Here is a 19841-nt window from a genome sequence, read left to right on the forward strand (position 1 = left end):
CCTCTCAAAATACCTGAGATATGATTATTTGAGGTTCACTTACTTTAAAAAGGTTTAAGAAGCTTTTGGAATTCAGTGAATATTTTAGCGACTTCCTGGAGAATCTAGCGACTGTTTAGTGACTTCCTGGTCTCAATTTAGCGGCGCGCGCAAGAAAAAGATGGCAACACTGGCCACGTCACCTTCCAGTAGCGTGCGGCGACGCGATAGGAGGCCAGTGTTGCAGAATGGGCACCCCCATTCCATTCCAATGCCGTTCCGGGGAATTAGAGTTTTCGATAATTCAATTCCTTTCAACTCCTAGGAATGGGGATACTGGGCCCATTCCCACTCCTGGAATGGATGAATCGTTCCGTTCCATTCCATTCCTGTAATTCCTAAACGTAAAAATTGGCACTTGATAGCTACATTGTGCAATGTTTCCGGCATAAGCAGCATAAAGCTGACATTATCATAAACAGTTGCTTAATAAATGCTAAATCCATAAAAAAAAAAAAAGAAAAAAAAAAACACTGATCTATAAGTTCACGGTGCTGGATTGCCTGGGTGACTCGAAGCGTCCGCAGCGGTCCATCGCAACGTGAAACAATGTATGCAGAGACTAAAGTCAAAGGAAATGAGCGGACATCCGCAAGCTTGCTTGTAACCCTAACCCACTTGAATGTAAAACATAAACAGAGAAAACAAGCATCGGAACAAAGACCAAGTAAAAGGCGGACTTACACGTCACAATGCAGTATAAAAAAACGCTTCGGAGCAAAGCGCAAGAGGAGAAGAGGGAAGTGAATCTCGCTTTGTTTTAATGTCGAAGCAAACCCACATTTCGCGCTTCAAAGGAGTGCGCGCGAATGAATGTGGAAGGCAGCAGGGTTGGCCGCCTGCTAAACAACGCTCCTCTAACTATAAGAAAACAATAACTGATCATCTTTCGGCGGCGTGCGAGTCAACGAGTTATCAGAACTCTGCGAGTTATGAGTCGCCCCCCGCTCCCAGACCTCAGTCTGTGCGCGCGCGTGCATCCTCCATGCCGTCGCGCGCAAAAAAAAAAAAAAAAAAAAAAAAGAGGAAGACAGGAAGGACGATGACGAGCCGTGCATGGCGGTTTCTTTCATTGTCGCTGCTCCGTTCGTTTCTTTTGCTTGGTGCTTGGTTTCTTGTTTCGATCTCGTGTAACACCAGTGAAGCCCGTCTCCTCCGCGTCCGTGAAAGGCGCCACCGCCAACCCCCCCCCCCCCCCCTCCACCCTCTGGTCTTTGCTCTGACGCTTGTTTTTTGTATTGCATTTTTTTGCTTATAAGTCTGTTATATGACTCCACGCGGGCTAGCAGTTTCCCGCTCATTTTATTTCGGAGCAACTGACTCGCTGACTGGCTCGGCATAGCTGAACAAAACCCCCCTCCCCCCTCCCCCCCCCCCCCCAAAAAAAAAATGAAAAAATAAAAAATATAAAATAAAGAACTGGGCTCAGTCCATTCCGATTTTATTCCGGGCAAAAGGTATCTAATTCCATTACCATTCCTTTTCCCTCAACGTTGCCGCCATTCCATTCCCATTCCATTCCGGGATCGCGAAAATGCGGACTGATTCCGGAAACACTCCAACTCCGGAGTGGCAACTCCGCAACACTGATAGGAAGCAGTGGCGGGCTCAGGCGCGCTGCGTATAAGGGTCGTAACCTTTGTCTCGAGCCTCGCACGCTTTTTAGTGAGAAAATGGAAAAATCGCAAAGAAAAATCAGTCTGATTATTAAGTCAAACGACTGGCTGGGATGGTTCGTAGCGTCCGCTGAAGGGCGCCGCGCTGAAACGCTCTGCGTCGGTCTTGAATGTTGCGAATCCTTCAAGCCGAAAGTAATCCCGAGTTGCGGTTTCGGCTTAATGTACTATCGGGGAAAAATGAAATGCGAACAGAGGAGCGCGTGGCTCGCGGTACAGGCTGCGCCGCCTGGAAGTAAACCTAGGGGCGAGGGTGCGTGGCCTACTTAGATGTGTTCACGCCCTTCGATTGGCGCTCCCCAAGCTTCGGCAGTGCGCCTCTTAGTGCGCAGAAAGCTATCACCGCTATCTTTGCTGGCTCAGCGCGTGCGATGCAAAGAAGCTCGCCGCACTCGGGGAGCAGGAAAAGATAGCGGTGACAGCTTTCAGCGCACTGAGAGGCGCACTGCCGAAGCTGGGGGAGCGCCAATCGAAGGGCGTGAACACATCGAAGTAGGCCACGCACCCTCGCCTCTAGGTTCACTTCCAGGCGGCGCAGCCTGTACCGCGAACCACGCGCTCCTCTGTTCGCATTTCATTTTTCCCCGATAGTACACGGCGTAAATGGATGAGATAAGCAAAGAAAGTGCTGCCTCCTAAAAGCAGCGCTCCGAAACGCGCAAGTCGAAGGTATTTGATCCCGAGATGGCACTGCGAAAAGCACGAAAGCGCACGCAGTCGGTGCGAGCAACCTCTCCATCATCTTTCCCTGACAGAGATTCGGCGAACTGAGCAGAAAGCTGTTCAAGCGTTCATATATACGAAAACAAATCGCAGAATGCCTCCGACAGTGCTTTCAATGGGTACTTTGCAGCCTGGTGCACTTTGGTACAACCAAAATAGACGCCCCGCGGTTTCGCATTAGCAACGGTGCAGGGCTCCAGGCCGCTCGTTACTTACGCCAAGGTCAGTGTATTTCCGCGACAAAAATAAGAATCCTGTCTCCAGTCGATGCGGTCAAGCAGGCACCATAACGCATCCAGTATGTGGAGATATGATCAGTCGGCGCATGGGCCAGAACAGTCACCGACATTCCCTGCGGGAGAGGGGCTTCACTCCGGCCCCATGCTAACGCTCGGCCCAAGCGTTTGCAAAATAGGCGGGAGCGGAACGGAAGCAAGATCCTGCTGGCTCCGTCGAGCTGCAGTGAATCTCTTTCCGACGCTTCTTCCCCCGTCCTTCCTACAGCGCGCATTATTTCGTCCTGAAAATCCTCGAACCCCGTTTTCCGCCAGGTGGCGCCAGTTATTCCTAAAATGCTCTATTGCGCAATCTACAGGGGTGGAACTCATGAAATGTACTTGGGAGCAGCCACGGGAGCAGCTGAAACAGCTTTTTTGGAGCAGGTTGGGAGCAGCTAAAACGATGCTCTGGAGCAGGCTAGGAGCAGCTCAGATCAGTTTTCATTGCGCTTCAGCTTGTGTTTTAGACAAGCATGGGAGCAATTTCAGTTGTGTTTAGCAGCACAAAAGAACAACACAGATGGTGGTTAGGGACCTATGTAGGTGGGATAACAGTGTAACAGATGCGAAAACTTGAAACTTTGTGAGCCTTAATGACAACCAAAAAGCAAGTACCATATGTTTCTGCAGATAGTGTCCTTGATATTTTCTGAGTGGCTTTCAACTGCTCAAAATACAAACCAGCACTGCTTATGGCACAACTCACACATGTTCGAGATGGTAATTATATGTGCGAACCACGTGACGTGCGTGAGAAACGGACGTGCAGTTGCGCGGAGGAACAGGGCACAAATTCCGAGTTTATACTATTGTTTAACTCAATATTGAAGCAGCAGACTACGATTAACGGAGTTATCGTGTTCTTAGCGATAAGCAGGAGCAAGGTTTATCAAGCAAGATCTATCGCTCGCGTGAGAGCTGCTGGCCGGCAAGGTTTCGGATCGGACTGCGTTTCAGTTCTATTAAATCACGATTTATCTTGCAGGAATGCGGTTCCAACTTCTAACGAAGAAGTACTAAAAGGAATCGTTTGCTAGTGTGTTTTCAACTGGCTGACTTCCGGAACCCGGGCCGCAGAGCCTCAGGTAATCTGACGCTTAACGGCTCTACCTCTTCTCGGCCGACTTGCTTAGCCGCTTATGGTTGAAGAACAGCAATCCAGTCGCAGGTGGTGTAGCACTTGGAATTGGAACCCCGAGTTTTTTCGCGCGCTTCCGACTCGGGAATTGGGATACAAAGGAAGAATAAACAGAACAAAGGATTGCAAGGCCGACCAAGCTAAACGCGCTCATTGTTGCCAATCGAGTCGATAAAAACCGAAACCAAGACAAAATGAAAAAAAAAAAAAAAATTGGGCGCACGTTCAGCGATTTGGAGCACAAAGGCGCGATGTATTGGCTGTGGCGCAGTTTCCGCAAAATGGCGCAGGATGGCGCAGACAAATGCGTCTGGCGCAAAATGGCGCAAATGGCGCAGCCGTTCCACCCCTGAATCATAACTCAAACGTGGAAGAACGAGGCGAGCAAACAAACAGCTACAATAAAAGGGAGATATACACACCCCGTCTCAAGAGACGTGCGTATCAGCGTCCATCTTTTTAAGCGTCCCCCCCCCCCCCCCTTCGCTTCTCCTGTCTCAATAATTAATTATGGTTGTGTTCCACCAGCTGCCCGCGCGCTTACGCTTCTTTTAATTAGCGCAATTACGTTGTTTCTCCAGAGCTCCGCCATGCATGCGAGGAAGCATTTCAACCAGCATCGTCTCGGCCAGCTTCCCCTCCAGTTCGTCGAATGCGGTGTTGGGACGGGCCGGAAATTGTTCCAATTTTTCTTTTTACGATGCAGAGTCACAGACTGCACTTTGCACAACGATAAGCTGACGCCACGGTGGGAGCTACGTGCTCGTTCGTCCAGTCATACGTCTATCTCTCGCCGCGTGAACACGCTTCCGCCCATTTAACCACGCAGTGAGCGGGGTCACGTGATCAAATGGAGGCGGTTGATTGGTCTAACGGGCGCGTAGCTTCGACCGCACTGTCAGCTTAGCTGGGAACGGAGTCTACCCTTGGCGCTGGGGGGAATCCCGGAAAAAAGCTCGTTGAATTTTTTTTACAGACCCGGGCTAAAGCTAACCGCTTCTACACGTGAATCTCGAGAGAAACACGCCGTGTTAAAACTGTTTTTTTACGTGAGTTAAAAATAATAGTAATGCTGCCCCCAAAAGCAGCTGAATCTATGAAAAAATATACGTCTGGATTTCGGAAAGGTTGAATATCATACTTGTATAGAAAACTAAACGTCGCTACGCGCAAGAAAATACGAATAAAGGTTTTCATCAATGACACCCGCATCGCAAAGTCGCTACAGAGTCGACAACCCAGCACCCAGTATGCCATTGAATGCATGCCGCATAGTTGCCACGTATAGCACCCACACACAGAATAAGAGCAAGAAAACCAACCCAAGCTCAACTTGTAAAGTAACAATGCATTTACTAGGGTTAGTTGGTAAAAACAGCCCGAACACAAGTCAAAGAAACAGACCAGATACAGCACTTGCTCTTTGACCCTCATGCTAGAGCTCTTTTGAGCATTCCATCTGCCAGTCGGCTTAGCATGCTGAAAATTCACTAAAAGATGTCTTACTGGTCCAATTATCAAAATAAAATTTAAAAGCATCAACAGTCTCAATTCGTTAAAGATATTAAAAGAGAAATTAAACAGATACCTGTTTAATTTCTCTGTAGGGGCAGATCGAACACCATTCATGCCACTTTAAGCCCACAAAATAGCAACATCTGTTCATGTAGTCTCCAAGAGCCTTTGTGTGTACCTACTGGTATGTGAAAAGGGTATTTTGGAAGATATAGGAGCATAAAAGGTGAGTCTCTCACCAACCATCCCATTGCCATAAAAAAAAACGTTTTTCTTCTCAGTAAAATTTGTATTAACAACAAGCTGATGCTCGAAATGTTGATGTCATAATTGTAGTATAAGGCGACATTGAAATTTGAGCTGCAGTGAATAAGCTAGAAAATTCGGTATGTGCGCGTATCGAGCTGGTATTTTAATCAAAGGTGTACTTTAATGGTTGATCTTCACTCTTGGACGGAACAGCGCCAACTAGCCCAAGCATCCACATCATCGATCTTCACTTGTGAAATCTAGAAAATTTGCTTGCTGCGTTTCAGTACAAAACAAAAAATAATGAAATAACCGTAAATTTGGTAGTTAGACTCAGATGCAAACAGATGCTTCTTACGTTGAGTGTTCCTATAAGAGGTGGCACTGCATATTAATACAAACAGAAAGCAGATAACACAGTTTTCTACATGCATAGCATTAACCCCAGTGTGCATGATTCATTTTAAGTAAAATCAAGATTACACAAAAATTATGTTCGTTTTTATCGACCGCAGCTCCCGTGCCATTTTCTGAGCGCAACATCCACCTCTGGCGTCCGATTTCCAGTGATGTGGTTCATATATTTTACTGCGAAACAAAGCAACGCCTTGACGTTTCACAGAATAGAAATGGCCACTAAAATATAAACCTCTGATAATCTTTTCAACTTGCAATACACAGGTCCCAATTTTTCTGAATCATTTTCCTGCAGTCCAGATGTTGACGCCACCCTAACCATACCGTATTCGGAAAGAGTAGCAACGCTTCACCATGTCCAGTTGCGGATTTTGCGATGCGTCCTGCATTGGGAGATACTGTATCTCCATAACTGTATAAGTGCATTATGAAATACTGTATTTCTATAATTGTTGCAAGAGTAAGAAAGGCAGGAAATGGCCACCGATTAGTCCGAATGCCGCATACTCGTCTCATCCCGAGAAGCAGTGACAGAACTCAAATCATGCTCACACAAGTTCCGCAAGAAATTGTGCGAGCCATCATAGGACAGAGTTCTCAGACATGAGACTGAACGGAGACGCATAAGGTCGGCGTCGGCCAAAAACAGTCTGAGGAAATGCGCTACGAGACAAAATGGTGAACAGGTGAATGCAAGAATGAAAGAAAAGAATGATATGTTTCAAATGAAGGACCTCTTATGGTCAGAAGGAGGAAAACTTCTAAATACTAATGTTTTCTATTCGAACAGTATTTAAAAAAAAAACTGGTAAGAGTCATTGCTTTTGAAAAAGCAAACTGTATTGATGATAGTGCACATGTCTGTCTTCTCGCCCATTTGCAGTTTTACCAATCAGGGTGGTCTAGCAAATTATTATTTTAAAATTCCCCGACTTTTCCAGGTTTTGCCTGACGATTTCAGGTAAAATTCCCTGACCACAGTAGAGGCGATTAAATATATAAGACCATTACAACACAAGGCATTGAGCATTGAGCACCGTGAGGATCATTTTGCATGGACTTAATCCAACTTGCATATTCCGAAATATTAGCGTTCGTTCAGTCCGCGACATCATTGCCGTCGACATCGTCCATGAAGAGGCCACCTCCGGAAACATGATGAAAATACGACGCTCAACCACACACGTCAATGACCGAATGGCACCATGGCTGCCAGATGCACACTTTCGGCTTAAGGCTTGGATTAAATCAGGGTCTGCAGCTTTCCCATTTGTTACTAAATTTTGTAGTTATAAGTGGACCTAGCCTAATGTCACGCCCTCAATCCAATCCAAGGCTTAAACTGGATTTGTCGGCTGTTCCCTTTGAATTGGGTAGCACACTCTACATCCGGTGAGCAGAGCCCGCGCTCCGCTTTAAGCAGAATTTATTGCCTATTTTTCTGCCACCAAGTTTTTAAGTCTTTGCTCAGGGCACATGATGGCATTTGCGGCTCATTTTCCCTGACTGGGCTCGCTTTTTGACAATTTCCCTGACAATTCCCTGATTTTTCCAGGTAATTAAAATTTCCCTGAAAATTCCCGGCTTTCCCGATCGCTAGACACCCTGCCAATTTTATGCACAGCCTGCCCTTAAAAAGAATGAGGACTCGCTAACCACAATTACCCTAGTTACAGCCTTCGGTTTTGGACTGCACACAGTCTTGTGGGAATGTTCCCACAACCATAGCCTCCTATATACTGACAAAGCCTGGCAGATCGCCACGAGAAGCGACCACCGAAATAGAAAAGGTGGAGTGGCAGACAACGGATGAGAGGAGAGCCACACGACTGGCACCCCGCTGCGGCAAGATGCCGAAACACACTTCCGCCAAGCGAACAAGTGTGTTTCGGGTCTTCGACGCTGCAAAAGCTGTGCGCTGAAGTCCAGGTTCCCGAAGAAATGGCTCTTTAATGCTTTGTGCTACCAGATCCTTGAGCTCCAAATCTGTGAGTGGGCATTCTATGGCTCCGTCGACGAACTGCCAGGCTTTGTGAGTATAGAGGAGGCTATGCCACAACATGAAAAAACTTCAAACTACAAAGGCACCTCTTGAACACAGAAGGTCTCCAGAACCAGCATTACGCTTTTACACTCTCGCTAACAGCCTACCCCAAAAATCCCCAGAAACCGTAATTCTGAATGCTAATAAGCAATACCGTAAACACAAACAGGAACTGACCTCATCCAAGGACTTGTCACTCCACTCGGAAACAGCAAGCTTGGCCATGACTTGGCGCTTCTTGCGGAAGCACAGGATGTGGTTCAGGGGCCAGGGATATACCGAGCCATAGCGTTGCTTCGTCACCTGAGATGTGAAACGAAATTCAGAAAAGTACTCAACTGATAGTATGAGTATGTCGTGATCAATTATTCAATTGCGTATCTGGTGCATCATTTTAATCAATGCTCCTTTTTAAACAGTACTGGCAGCATTAAAGGGACACTGACAGGGTATTTATGCTTGTTGAGGTGTTTATATGAACCTCACGTTGAGCCCAACTACTAAAACAGAATATGCGGCTTAAAATTTGTTTCTTTTCCGCCCAAAAACAGCCGGTGGCATACAAAATATGTGTACCAAATATTTAAAAGTCGTGGGTCATCTAGGGCACACATTCAATGTTAAAAATAGAAAAGAACATGAACCCCTTTTTGTGGCCTCCAAAAAACAAAAAATATGTTGATCGAAAAAAAAAAGTGTTGCACAGATCACAGGAAGCACATGTACATGTCATTCTCAATATGGCGACGCACCGCGGGCTGGACGACGCGATGGCGGCACACGACGAACGAATATTGCAAAAGACATAGCGCCGCTACGTTGGAACTGTTGTTCGCAGCATCGGGCAATCGATTTTCAAGTGGAGAACATTGAGCGGAAGGGATATAAGTCCGAAACAATTGCACAGAAAACGGCGCACGCAACTTCGTCGTCTGCTCGAAACGCTAAAAAAACAGAGGGAAAAACAAATGGGGTCAGGTGTAGATACATGACCTCCGGCATCTCTCTCCTCCTCAGTACACATCATCCATGTGTCGCGGCCATGAACTTCCATTCTCATGTTTCAGTTTTGGTTTCAAGCAGTTGAGTTTTCTTACTTTAGTAAAAATATATGTGACTCTGTAGCAAAATATTGATTGGGTAGTCAGTGTAGTCTCCTGGCACCCTATAAAATCGCCTAAAAGAAAATTAAAAAAAACTTTTTAGGGGGGTGTCAGTGTCTTTTTCAATAAATCATTGGCAAATCTGCCTGTGCCATAGTCACTTCATTGTGGATGTGCCAATTCATGCATTGTAGCTTTATCACATGCATGCTTCATAGCACTTCTTTGTGACATACTTAAAGGAGCTGTGCAACAATTTCAGGGCTTTGCTTAAATAATTGTGGAAGTTGATGCCTGACACTTCTGCAGTGAACTACAGAAAACAGATTTTGCCTGGATACCCTAGTTTTTACTTAAAAAAATGAAAAAGATCCAGGTTTTTGCCGCCTCTCAACTCGTGCATCGTCTTCCGGGTCACGTGCACAGTGACGTCACTAGAGTAGGCGCGGAGTTCCGGAAAAGTTCTCTCTTTAGAGCCATCAGCGAGCAGCGAGAACTCATCCGCTGCCGACCGCGTGACCACCCGTCCTTGCCAGTGTGGCGCTGTCCCCCTCCCCCTCCGGCTTCTGGCGGCTGTTCGCGGTTTTGTGGACCTAGGATAGATGGCGCCACTAAAACTCCGTATAATAAAAGTTTTGTCGATGATACCAGGGTGTTGCCGCATTTATATATATGTTGGAACGACAAGATTTGTAAAAAGAGTTACCTTTTATCGAGCAGGTATTCGCACAACTTGCTATCTTTCTTACAACGACCCAAGTTACGTCACGCCGCTTGTTTCTCATGGCCGCCGCTCGTGGCTGCAGGTCGGGAAATATTCCAAGTTTTGCCTCGCTATTACGCGGCGGAATCGCAACATTGCGATGAAAAGAGGTGTGTTTTCTGCCATTTGTGACACAGTGAACAATATCAAAAGCAGAAAATGCCAATTCCTTCAACGTTAAAATCGTTGCACAGCTCCTTTAAACCTTCCTATTGCAATGCCTTGCTAATGAAAAATTATGGGTAAAAAAAGCTGGGACAAATAAAGTTTAAATAACAATGACTTCTAACTTCATTCATTTTGTCACAATTTGAAAGATATGTTTGTCGTCCTTTTTCACGAGTATGCTTTCTGTGTCAAGTCAACTTTACCAACATGCTCCACAGTACTTAATTTGTACAATGACAAAGTTTACTTCCTTTTTCATGCACCTTCTCTTTTGAGTAGTGAAGGTGGGCAGTAACTAGGGGTGTGCAAATAATTATTATTTTCACACCAAATCGGAAATGAACTGAATAGTAGCGGTACTGAATTGAACATCAATACAAATAAAATAATATCCTAATAGTTCTTGAACAGTAGGTAGAATGTTTATAAAGAAGTATACACCATCCACAAGAATACAGTTGACTGTCTACATCATTCTCTAGAAATCGTTGTAAAACACGTTTAGTAAATGCTATGACTAGACTAAACTGTATGATTCAATAAAGACGAAAACTAAAATGAAGTCAGAGCCTTGTGACACTTACTTACACCATTGTCCGCGACACGTGGACTAGACACGTGGACGAACCAGCGCTGGAGCAGTAAAACTTCTGCATTCCACTGTGCTTTTTCTTAGAAAAATGTCCTGGTTCTACTTGGCTCGCACTGAGCAGCGGCGCCATAGCAGCTGGTCACCGATTTATGGACATTTCATATCACAAATCATCTGACCAGCAGATAGAGGGCGCTAATGCACTCGTTGCACTTAGGTTGCTTCAGTTTGGTTGGTTTCGGTTCCAGCGTGCACGGGGCGGTGTTGCTGTTCTCTGCAGTTATTGGTTAATTTTTAGAGCGCAGCTCTTTGGCATCCGTTTCCGGCTTGAGCGGTGTTGGCGTCGACGTCGGCGTAACCGCGCAGTGCATGATGGGTAAATTTCTCTGTTAAATTTAGTAAAAAAATTTGCCCCGCTAGATTTAGCGGAAAATTTTCCCGCTAAATTTAGCGGAAAAGTTTTCCCACTCAATCTAGCGTAAAATTCTCCCCGCTAAATTTAGCGGAAACATTTCCCTGCTAAATTTAGCGGAAAATTGTCCCTGCTAAATTTAGCGGGAAAATTCCTTGCTAAATTTAGCGGAAAATTTTTCCCGCTAAATTTAGCGGGAAATGTCCCCACTAAATTTAGGGGAAAATTTTCCCTGCTAAATATAGCGGAAAAATTTCCCCGATATATCTAGTGGAAAAATTTCCCGCTACATCTAGCGGAAAAGTTTCCCAGCTAAATCTAGCGGAAAATTTTCTCCTCTAAATTTAGCAGAAAATTGTCCCCGCTAAATCTAGTGGGGAAATTCCCCGCTAGATTTAGAAGGGGAAATTCCCCGGGAAAAAATTCCCCGCTAGATTTAGCGGAAAATTTTCTCCGCTAAATTTAGCGGAAAATTTTCCCTGCTAAATATAGCGGAAAAATATCCCCGCAAAATTTAGCGGAAAAATTTCCCCGCTACATCTAGCGGAAAAATTTCCCCGCTACATCTAGCAGAAAAGTTTCCCCGCTAAGTCTACCGGAAAATTTTCCCCGCTAAATTTATCGAAAAATTGACCCCGCTAGATTTAGAAGGGAAAATTCCCCGGGAAAAAATTCCCCGCTAGATTTAGCGGGAAATTTTCCCCGCTAAATTTAGCAGGAAATTTAGCCAAAAAATTTCCCCTCTAAATTTAAAAAAAAAAAAAAAATTTTCTTCGCTAAATTAAGCAAAAAAATTCCCCGCTAAATTTAGCAGAAAATTTTCCCCGCTAGAATCAGCGGCAAAATTTCACCGCTGAATTTAGCGGAAAAAATTACCCGCTAGATCTAGCGGAAAAATTTCAGCACTATATTTAGCGGGGAATTTTTTCCGCTAGATTTAGCGGAAAATTTTCCCCTAAATGGGAGGCGAGCAGGACAGGAGGAGGGGCATAGCCTCCTCTCCATATCTTCCCCTCCTCCTCTTCAAGAGCTGCGCTCTAATTCAGCGTTCCAGGAAGTTGTAAACGGTTTTCATTTTTTAATATAAATATTTCCCTTGTAGCACACAACCAATGAAACCGTGGTACTTGAGACCCACAAAGTCGTTTCTAGCCCAAATTGCAGGCTGTTTTACCAAAACTTTTGATGCGTCTGATTACGTTCATTGTTAATTTTAAACTGATGCACGGGGAGGACTACCATTGTCTACGGCCGTGTCGTAGACAATGCGAACTTCACATACTGGAAAAGCATTGTATAATGAATCAGAGAATTTGCAAAAAAAAAAAAGAGATATTGTCTTAGCCTGGTTTCTTTAAAGAAATTAAGTACTCGAGAAATACTGAGACAGTCTGACCAAGGCCGAGTAGGAAATTCCTTTCATTACCAGCCCTTTTAAAGTACTCATTAAGAACATTTCACAATATTGGCTTTAGGGAATAAACTATTTGTTATATACAAATAGTTCATACAAGGATGACCTCGAGGACAACTTCTAGAACAATTTCTAGGACAACCTCGAGGATGACCTCAAGGGCAACTTCTAGGAAGACCTCGAGGACGACGCCTAGAGAATGACCTCAAGGACAACATCTAGGACGACCTTGAGAACGATCCTAGAGATGATAACAAGGGATCAGGACCTCATTATCTAATAATTCCAAGGAAGGCTGACTCACGCTGGTTGCCCCCTCTTTTTATTTTTATTTATTCACACTTGCCACGACCAGTGGGGAGTTTTCTGTCAACATCTGCAGACACATTTTTTCCCAGATCCTAGCGCATAACAGCTTCGTTGTAAAATGGGGAATGGGCACTTGTCGGCTCATCAATTTTACATATAAATGTACTGTACTGTAATGTTGGGAAAGGGTACTTAGTGTGGAATGGGCAATCGTGCGGTATTCTACGGTATGTAGTAATATAAGTATTGGACTACACTTCACAAAGTGAGGCAAAAAAATGCTGTGAACTGGGACGAAACATGTGTACACAATGCATCCTCAATGCGTGAAGGGGAGAGCAGAGCGACGAATTGAAGCAACCTAATGGAGGCCGCATCACATGATTCCAAGGTGGCAGCGCCCATATGAAGGATGGTGAAGAGGTCTATAGATAGAAAATCTCGCCATGTCACGCTTTCTGAAAGCGTGTAAGAGTAGTTTTGTCTGAAAGTGAGCAGCTAACATCAGATGTAATCGTAGATGGATGAAACAACACCGCAAGAATAGAGGCAAATCAGTACTGCTCATAATGATCATATCCTAGAAGAGCGCAGCGACATCTTTTGACACACACAGCATGCACGGGTAGGGGACTTGAGATGGGAGACCTGCAGCGCTAAACCGTTCCAAATTTTCGGAAATTATTCTAAAAACATTCGAAACTTTGAAAAGTTACTATATGATTCAAATGAGAAAATGAATAGGGCGATATTCAATTCACTGTTCGAAAACTAGGAATATTTGCACAGTTCGAAGAGCAACAGAAAACAAGACATTCAGAACAGTTTGAACGTTTACTACCTTTCATTCAACAAACTGCCGCAGGTAAAAAATTGTTCTACTAACCCACACTGTTGCTGTCCTGCAAACCTGCCTGCAGAGTCATTTCTAAAAACCCTGACCCATTGATTACCTACCGTAAAATACCAAGAAAACGCCTCTACTAAAAAAAAGTGCCCCTTGCTTTTTTTAAGTTTGGAATGGTTTAGTTACATTGCAAAGTGTACACATAAATTTCACTCCAAGAAGTAACCACCCTTTATGTCTGTTCAATTTAAATCATAACATTGGGATGATACTTGTTCAGTATTTTATGGAATCAAATCAAACAAAAGTCTACTGCTGGAGTGCCCTCGTAACAAGTAAGTTTTCAAACTAACAAATGAAATGAAAGGAAGCTGCCACACTTAAATAGCGAATAGTTGCACAGCCTGGTACAGCGAGGGGTGCGTCACTCACCTCATTGTAGGTTTCCTCATTCGCCCAGCAGATGTAGAGCTGAAAGGAGACAAACAGAGGGAGTTTTTACCTCGACAGCTGGAGAATTTTTCACTAGGACATTTCCTCTGTTCTGAGAAGAATGACTACTCGAGGCAGCAATGTGAAGTAATGAAACGTATAATTACAGACCCAGGCATTCGCACATCTCTGGTGCTAGGTAAACACCGAAGCTCACGTGGAATTTCGGCCACATTTGGAAATGATAGTCAGGTCTGCTAAGGCACTTGCCATACGTGCAGACAGCTGTATGAACAGGCATGCCAATTCATAGGTAGAGTTATGTCTAAACACGAGACATTTGTCTCCCTCCCTATACTCCAAGCACAGGGTTTATATTGATGCCCAATGGACCTTTTTTCAGTAACCTTTTGCATATGCATACACCCTCTCCTTTGGACCTGCTTTCCGCTGCTGCCACTTTCTGAAGGCATTGTCCCCTATGACGGACACTGTCAGCAACTATCTTTGCACAAATTGTGTCTTTTTCGACGATTATGTTTTCAGCATCAATAGTATGGGGCACAAAAATCAATGAAAACCAATGTTTTTCGACGGGCGGAGGGACATGGGCCGCCCCTTATTTGTAGTTTGCAGACAACTCCCTAGATGGTGCTCGTTACTGGAAAAACGTAAAGTCCCTCTATATTGGAAAAGTAGCGACAACCTTTGATCATGCCACCGAGCTCAGCGGTAGGCCGGTGTATGACACCTGACCTTCTTCTAGCACTCCGCCCCTTTGGCTGCCATGAAAAATCCAGCAGATTTGTCCGTGTCTCGTCGCTGTCTACGCCAGCGCCAAGTTTGATTTACGTCGAGTGGATCCGGACTTGTTTAGCTGCTCATTCTAATTTTGTTGTTGTCGTTTGCCGGGCTCGTTTACTTTTCATAGCTTTTCGGCGAGACCAGGATCACTGCATGCATGTTTCGCTACGAATTGCATAGTGGAACGGCCGAGATGCCTGTTGCAGTGCAGTGGACTGCAGCACTCGAACAGGTGAAGGCAAAAAGTTCTTCTGCATTTCATACAGGAAAGAGAACACCACCAGAAGAAAAGTGTGGTTGCACGGAATCGGGAGAAAGGATATTACACCCATGACAGGTACAAGAGTGTGTGAAGTAAGTAACGTGAATGTAAAAAAAAAGAGAGCGTTAGGAAAGCCTTAAACACAGGAACAGGATTACCAGAATAGAGGGATTCTTTTATTTTACTCGATCATGAGAATTTGAACTTTTGCAAAGTCTCATAACGTACATACACACTTTCTAACACAATAATTGTAGCAAGTGTCACCTTTAATTAAGGAAACGTGTGAAAAAAAAAAAAAAAAACTATTTTGCCGGCACTCGGCTTTTTTTTGCGAGGGGATATTATGCCAATTGCACATTGTAGCAAAGTGTATTTGTTCGTGCAGAATGGTAAGCAAATCCACATCTGCTTGAGCAGTGGGGACCATTCTGTGGGTTTCTTGTTTATGCATATATAGCGATGCCACAAAAAACTGCCCCAAGCATGGCATAATAATACGCGGCACTTTTCTTCTCTAGCGTAGCAAAGGGTCGCATATCCGACGCAGTATGCAGGTCGTAATTCCCTAAGAATTCTGAGTCGGTCCCTTACGGAAATGCGTTGTTTTCCAATCCAAAGTGTCACTATTTTCGTGTACGCTGTATGTGTATGTGTACACTAGGCCTCAATCAAAACCACTTTGACAGCAATGATTGCGATAGTATGCCGTCCTGCCTACCAATAGCTTATGCATGTTTATCTACAGTAGGCATGCCATAATTTTTCAAGCTCTTTTTAGCACGGAGACAGCAGCGATCGCAATTAGCGCTTACAGTCATTGGGCTCGTGGGAGATCGCAGGATCAAGAATTTCTCACCGCACAGATTAAGTGGGGCTGAATATCATGATGTCTTTCTGAAGTATTCACAACACACTAACCCTCTAAAGCAGTGCAAATAAAAAACAAAAAAAAACATACGTCTTTTATTGATTTATGACGACGGTAGCTTACAACGCTCGTGAAAACCACATTGTACTCTTTAGTTCTGTGAACCCTATTCGAAAGTAGAGAGCGCTGCCGGCACGTTTAATTAATTTTCTCTAGATGTTTAACATTTGCGTGGCACTTTATGCACTATGAGTATATATCAGCAACCTGCACTCGCAAGTACACAATGCAAAGGAGTGTGCTCTCTGGATGCACAGAGATGACACGGCCGTCGTCTGCTAGTTCTCTCCTTCTTGGTACCCCCTAAGCGGCGTGCGCTGCGCCAAAAAGAGATAAAAATAAAGAGTGAGGAGGAAAGAGGTCGTTACCTTTCCATATAGCGGTACCTCAGTAAAAGGCCAAGACAGGGGTGTTGCAAAATATCAGGACATGGATACAGAGTGCGAAGCATGTGGGGAGTAAAACGAGACGGCTGAATGCTTAATACTTTACTGTAAAGGGCTTCACCCTGCAGTTCTTCAAGGTGATACCTGTTTTGTACAGGCATTGGGTGGTTATCGGACTGGTGGCACGAGGCAAGGGAAGAAGGAAGTTTTTTATTCGTTTTCTTTTCAATCCGTAAAGCGAAAGGTGTGCGCACCAGGTTGCAAAGTGGCGCCAGCGTCACACGAATTGTAGCTTATGGTTGTGAAGAATGGTAGACAAATGCTCGTGCTTAGCGGCGATATGAGATTCTTTGCCCTTCTCCATTAAATTACAATTTAATCAGAGATTAGTTAATTGTTAGATTTAGAAGCTTGGGCTACATGGTGCAAGCCGCCGCCTGATTAAGAGGGTCGCCGTATCCATTCATCTATCCATCTAGGTCTGTTATACACTGAAACTTCAATACAGCGACTGCCACACACCACACCTGCTGGTCTATGTTTCTTAAGATAAAAAGCTATAGGCTGAGAAAGTTGAAAGCAGCTTCTCTAGCGACTGATTGCCATTATTGTCAGCCACACCAGCTACTCTAGCATGGTTTTTTTGTCCATAGCTTCCCAACAGCTGAATGCAGTAAGCAACGTTGAAAATTCTCAACCAAAGCAATGTGGGTCTCACCTCAGCACTAACGAGCACAGTGTTGATGAGAGACATGTACGCCCTGATGTCCGCCTTCTGCTGAACACTCAGGTTTTGGGTGAGCTGGATTCCCTGGTGGAGGAAGTCAAGAACAAGATACACAACATCACGTCATTTCCTGCTACTAGGTTTAGCCCGAAGAGTGGGGCATTTGGTATTAGGAAGACCAAATTTTTCTCAAAAATGTTTTAGAAATTTGGTTTAACTAGTTTCACTTCAGAGCATAACTCTGTGTAGGTAAAAGCTGAAGATGGATACATCCCATTTTCAAACAGTCAGCTGTCATTTAGCAATAAAAGTCAGTTGCCCTGTTCTGGTTGCTAAACAAGAGCAGAGCTTCATTTTGAGATCTCATCAACTAAATGCATTCTCTGAGATGTACCTTTTTAGAGAAAAGTTTAAACTCACTTCATGGGATGCTGATTTTTAGCACATAATTGATGATGCATGAGTGAGAGATGTTTGGGACAACCTGTACACATTTACACCACTTGAGAGCTGTGTTCACTCAAACAGTGAATAGGCTTGCAACTTGATTGAACAAACTCTAACTTACCTTTGTGTTCACAAAGGCAACGATGGGGTCCATTTCAGCTATTACGAACGACCCGCACTTTAGCACTGGCATGTTACCTGTGGAAATAAAAAGGGAATTTGATTATTGTTCTCATAAAGTATGAACTCAGGAGAGTTGACAATAGACAAGTAGAGGATAGCTCACTATAATGTCTGTACAGAGCCATCGGATACCATTCCTGATGATTGTCAAGTGTTAAATTAATAGCACCAACAAATAGGGCTATATATAAAAGTCGGAGGTGAAGCTCCAAAGGCGGTAGAGGACATAGAGCTAACCATGACTCTAATACACACCTCACGACTCCTAAATTGGGTTTCTTGAAAGAATGTCTAGAGTTCCGTACAGACGAAACAGTAGCAGACGCAGCAGAGTTCCGTCCAGATGGAATGATAACAGACCCAGTAGGGTTCCGTCCAGACGGCACGACAGCAAGCGTCGTAGGGCCCCGTATGTTCCATCCAGAGGGCCCAGTAGAGAGTATTGTACCTTTTCGTGTCCAAGCTATACAGAAACAATAACAAGCTCTTAGTAAATTTTTTCTGGATGCCAAGGGTGTTTTTTCTTGCGATTATTTACAAGGTGGAGCCACGATACCAGGATCTTATTCTGCAAACTTAATAACAAAATTATACGCTGCAATCACGGAGAAACGTCATGAGAAGTCGAGACAGGGAGTGCTCCTTCATTACGACAATGCATCCAGCCTCAGATCTTGCATTAGAATGGTTGTCATTCCTAAACACAGCTTTGAAAATTATATCGATTGCATTCACTGTATTAATTCCCAATAACAACAAGCTCTTTAAAAAAAAAATGAAAGAAACACCCACATGGAAGGAGATTTTTAATGGTTATATGCAGAGCCCTGCATATCCACAGATTATCCGCAGATATCTGCAGCAAACTGGCGGATGCGGATAAAAATCAGACGGATTTTGGCGGATTGCGGATCGGATGTCAGAGGCTGCGGATGCGGATATCCGCGGATTCGGATCTAAATTTTTGCCCAGTGGCATTCAGTCCGTCGACTGACGTTTCATCTACAGATTGTTTCGTCGACATGCGATGTTTCATCCAAAAGCTTCCCGTGTCCGTTCCATCGGAAAACCTGAGACGTTTCGCTGCACACAATCCTGCTATTTTCGTAACAAACTTTTTGCGTCTCGCCTGGATTACAGGGGGGGGAGAGGGACATGGTTTGGCTAAGCTTGCCTTAGTGAATCGCGCGCTAGCTTTTAGCGGCTTAGTGAAGAAATACGTTGTCGACAAAACGTCGCAGGCGCATGTGCCCACAAAAGGTACAGCGTCAACGAACCGTGTGTCCGTGAAATGTATGTCCGTGAAAAGTTGTCCACGAAACGTATTTCTGCAAACGCGCTTCAAAGAAACAATAGGGATCACAAGAAAGATCTGATTCTTACTGAAGATCGCTTCAGTTAGTGCATTTCATCTTGTCAAAAATGTTATGAATAGAAAAAGTAAAAGTAAAGAATGCAGGGCATCAATCGTGCCAAGAAAGCTAGTTTTTTGTCAGGGAAAGAGTGAAAAACTTTTTCGGGCAAAGAAAACCTCAAACGAACAAGTCACAAGAAGGTAGAAGAAACCTCCCCCTCTTCGCTGAGAGTGGTGTGGTCATGATACCAAAAACAAAAGAATGCTTCGATAGCAAGCGCGACCCTGTGGCCCCACGGTTTACAAAGTTTCGGAATCAGCGGCGCACACCCATAGGCAGCCCTTAAATTGCCTGCTTCTTTTTTGTATGCTTGGAGTTCTAGCCAAGAAAGTCTGGTCTTCATATTCGTCCGGTTACGGCGGCAGAGCGCCAGCAATGCCAGCGGCTGCCACGGGCAACCTACGTAGCCGCCCCAAGCAAAACAAAAACGAAAAAAAAAAAACATGTTTTCTTTCATAATATATATATTTGGGTGCCTGCAGGCCGCGATATTTCTCGAACAGTACGCTAGTCAATCCGATCAGGCATTGGACTCTGACTTAGCGGCGCATCTGCCCGCTGGCTGAC

The 19841-nt window shown here is 44.5% G+C and overlaps 1 protein-coding gene across 1 annotated transcript in view; it reads right to left on the reverse strand.

The window, feature by feature from the left end:
- Positions 1-19841, reverse strand: part of LOC8029245 (metaxin-2) — a 42969-nt gene that overhangs the window by 21057 nt on the left and 2071 nt on the right. The window contains exons 4-7 of the mRNA XM_002404022.5: positions 17798-17874; positions 17221-17313; positions 14120-14158; positions 8257-8382 (exon numbers count right to left, since the gene is read on the reverse strand). Of these exons, the coding sequence (XP_002404066.2) occupies positions 8257-8382; positions 14120-14158; positions 17221-17313; positions 17798-17874 (335 nt within the window). The remainder of the gene's footprint in view (positions 1-8256; positions 8383-14119; positions 14159-17220; positions 17314-17797; positions 17875-19841) is intronic.

This window comes from Ixodes scapularis, unplaced genomic scaffold (genome assembly GCF_016920785.2).
Source record: "Ixodes scapularis isolate PalLabHiFi unplaced genomic scaffold, ASM1692078v2 PGA_scaffold0__279_contigs__length_252992795, whole genome shotgun sequence".
In the NCBI taxonomy this organism is placed as follows: domain Eukaryota; kingdom Metazoa; phylum Arthropoda; class Arachnida; order Ixodida; family Ixodidae; genus Ixodes; species Ixodes scapularis.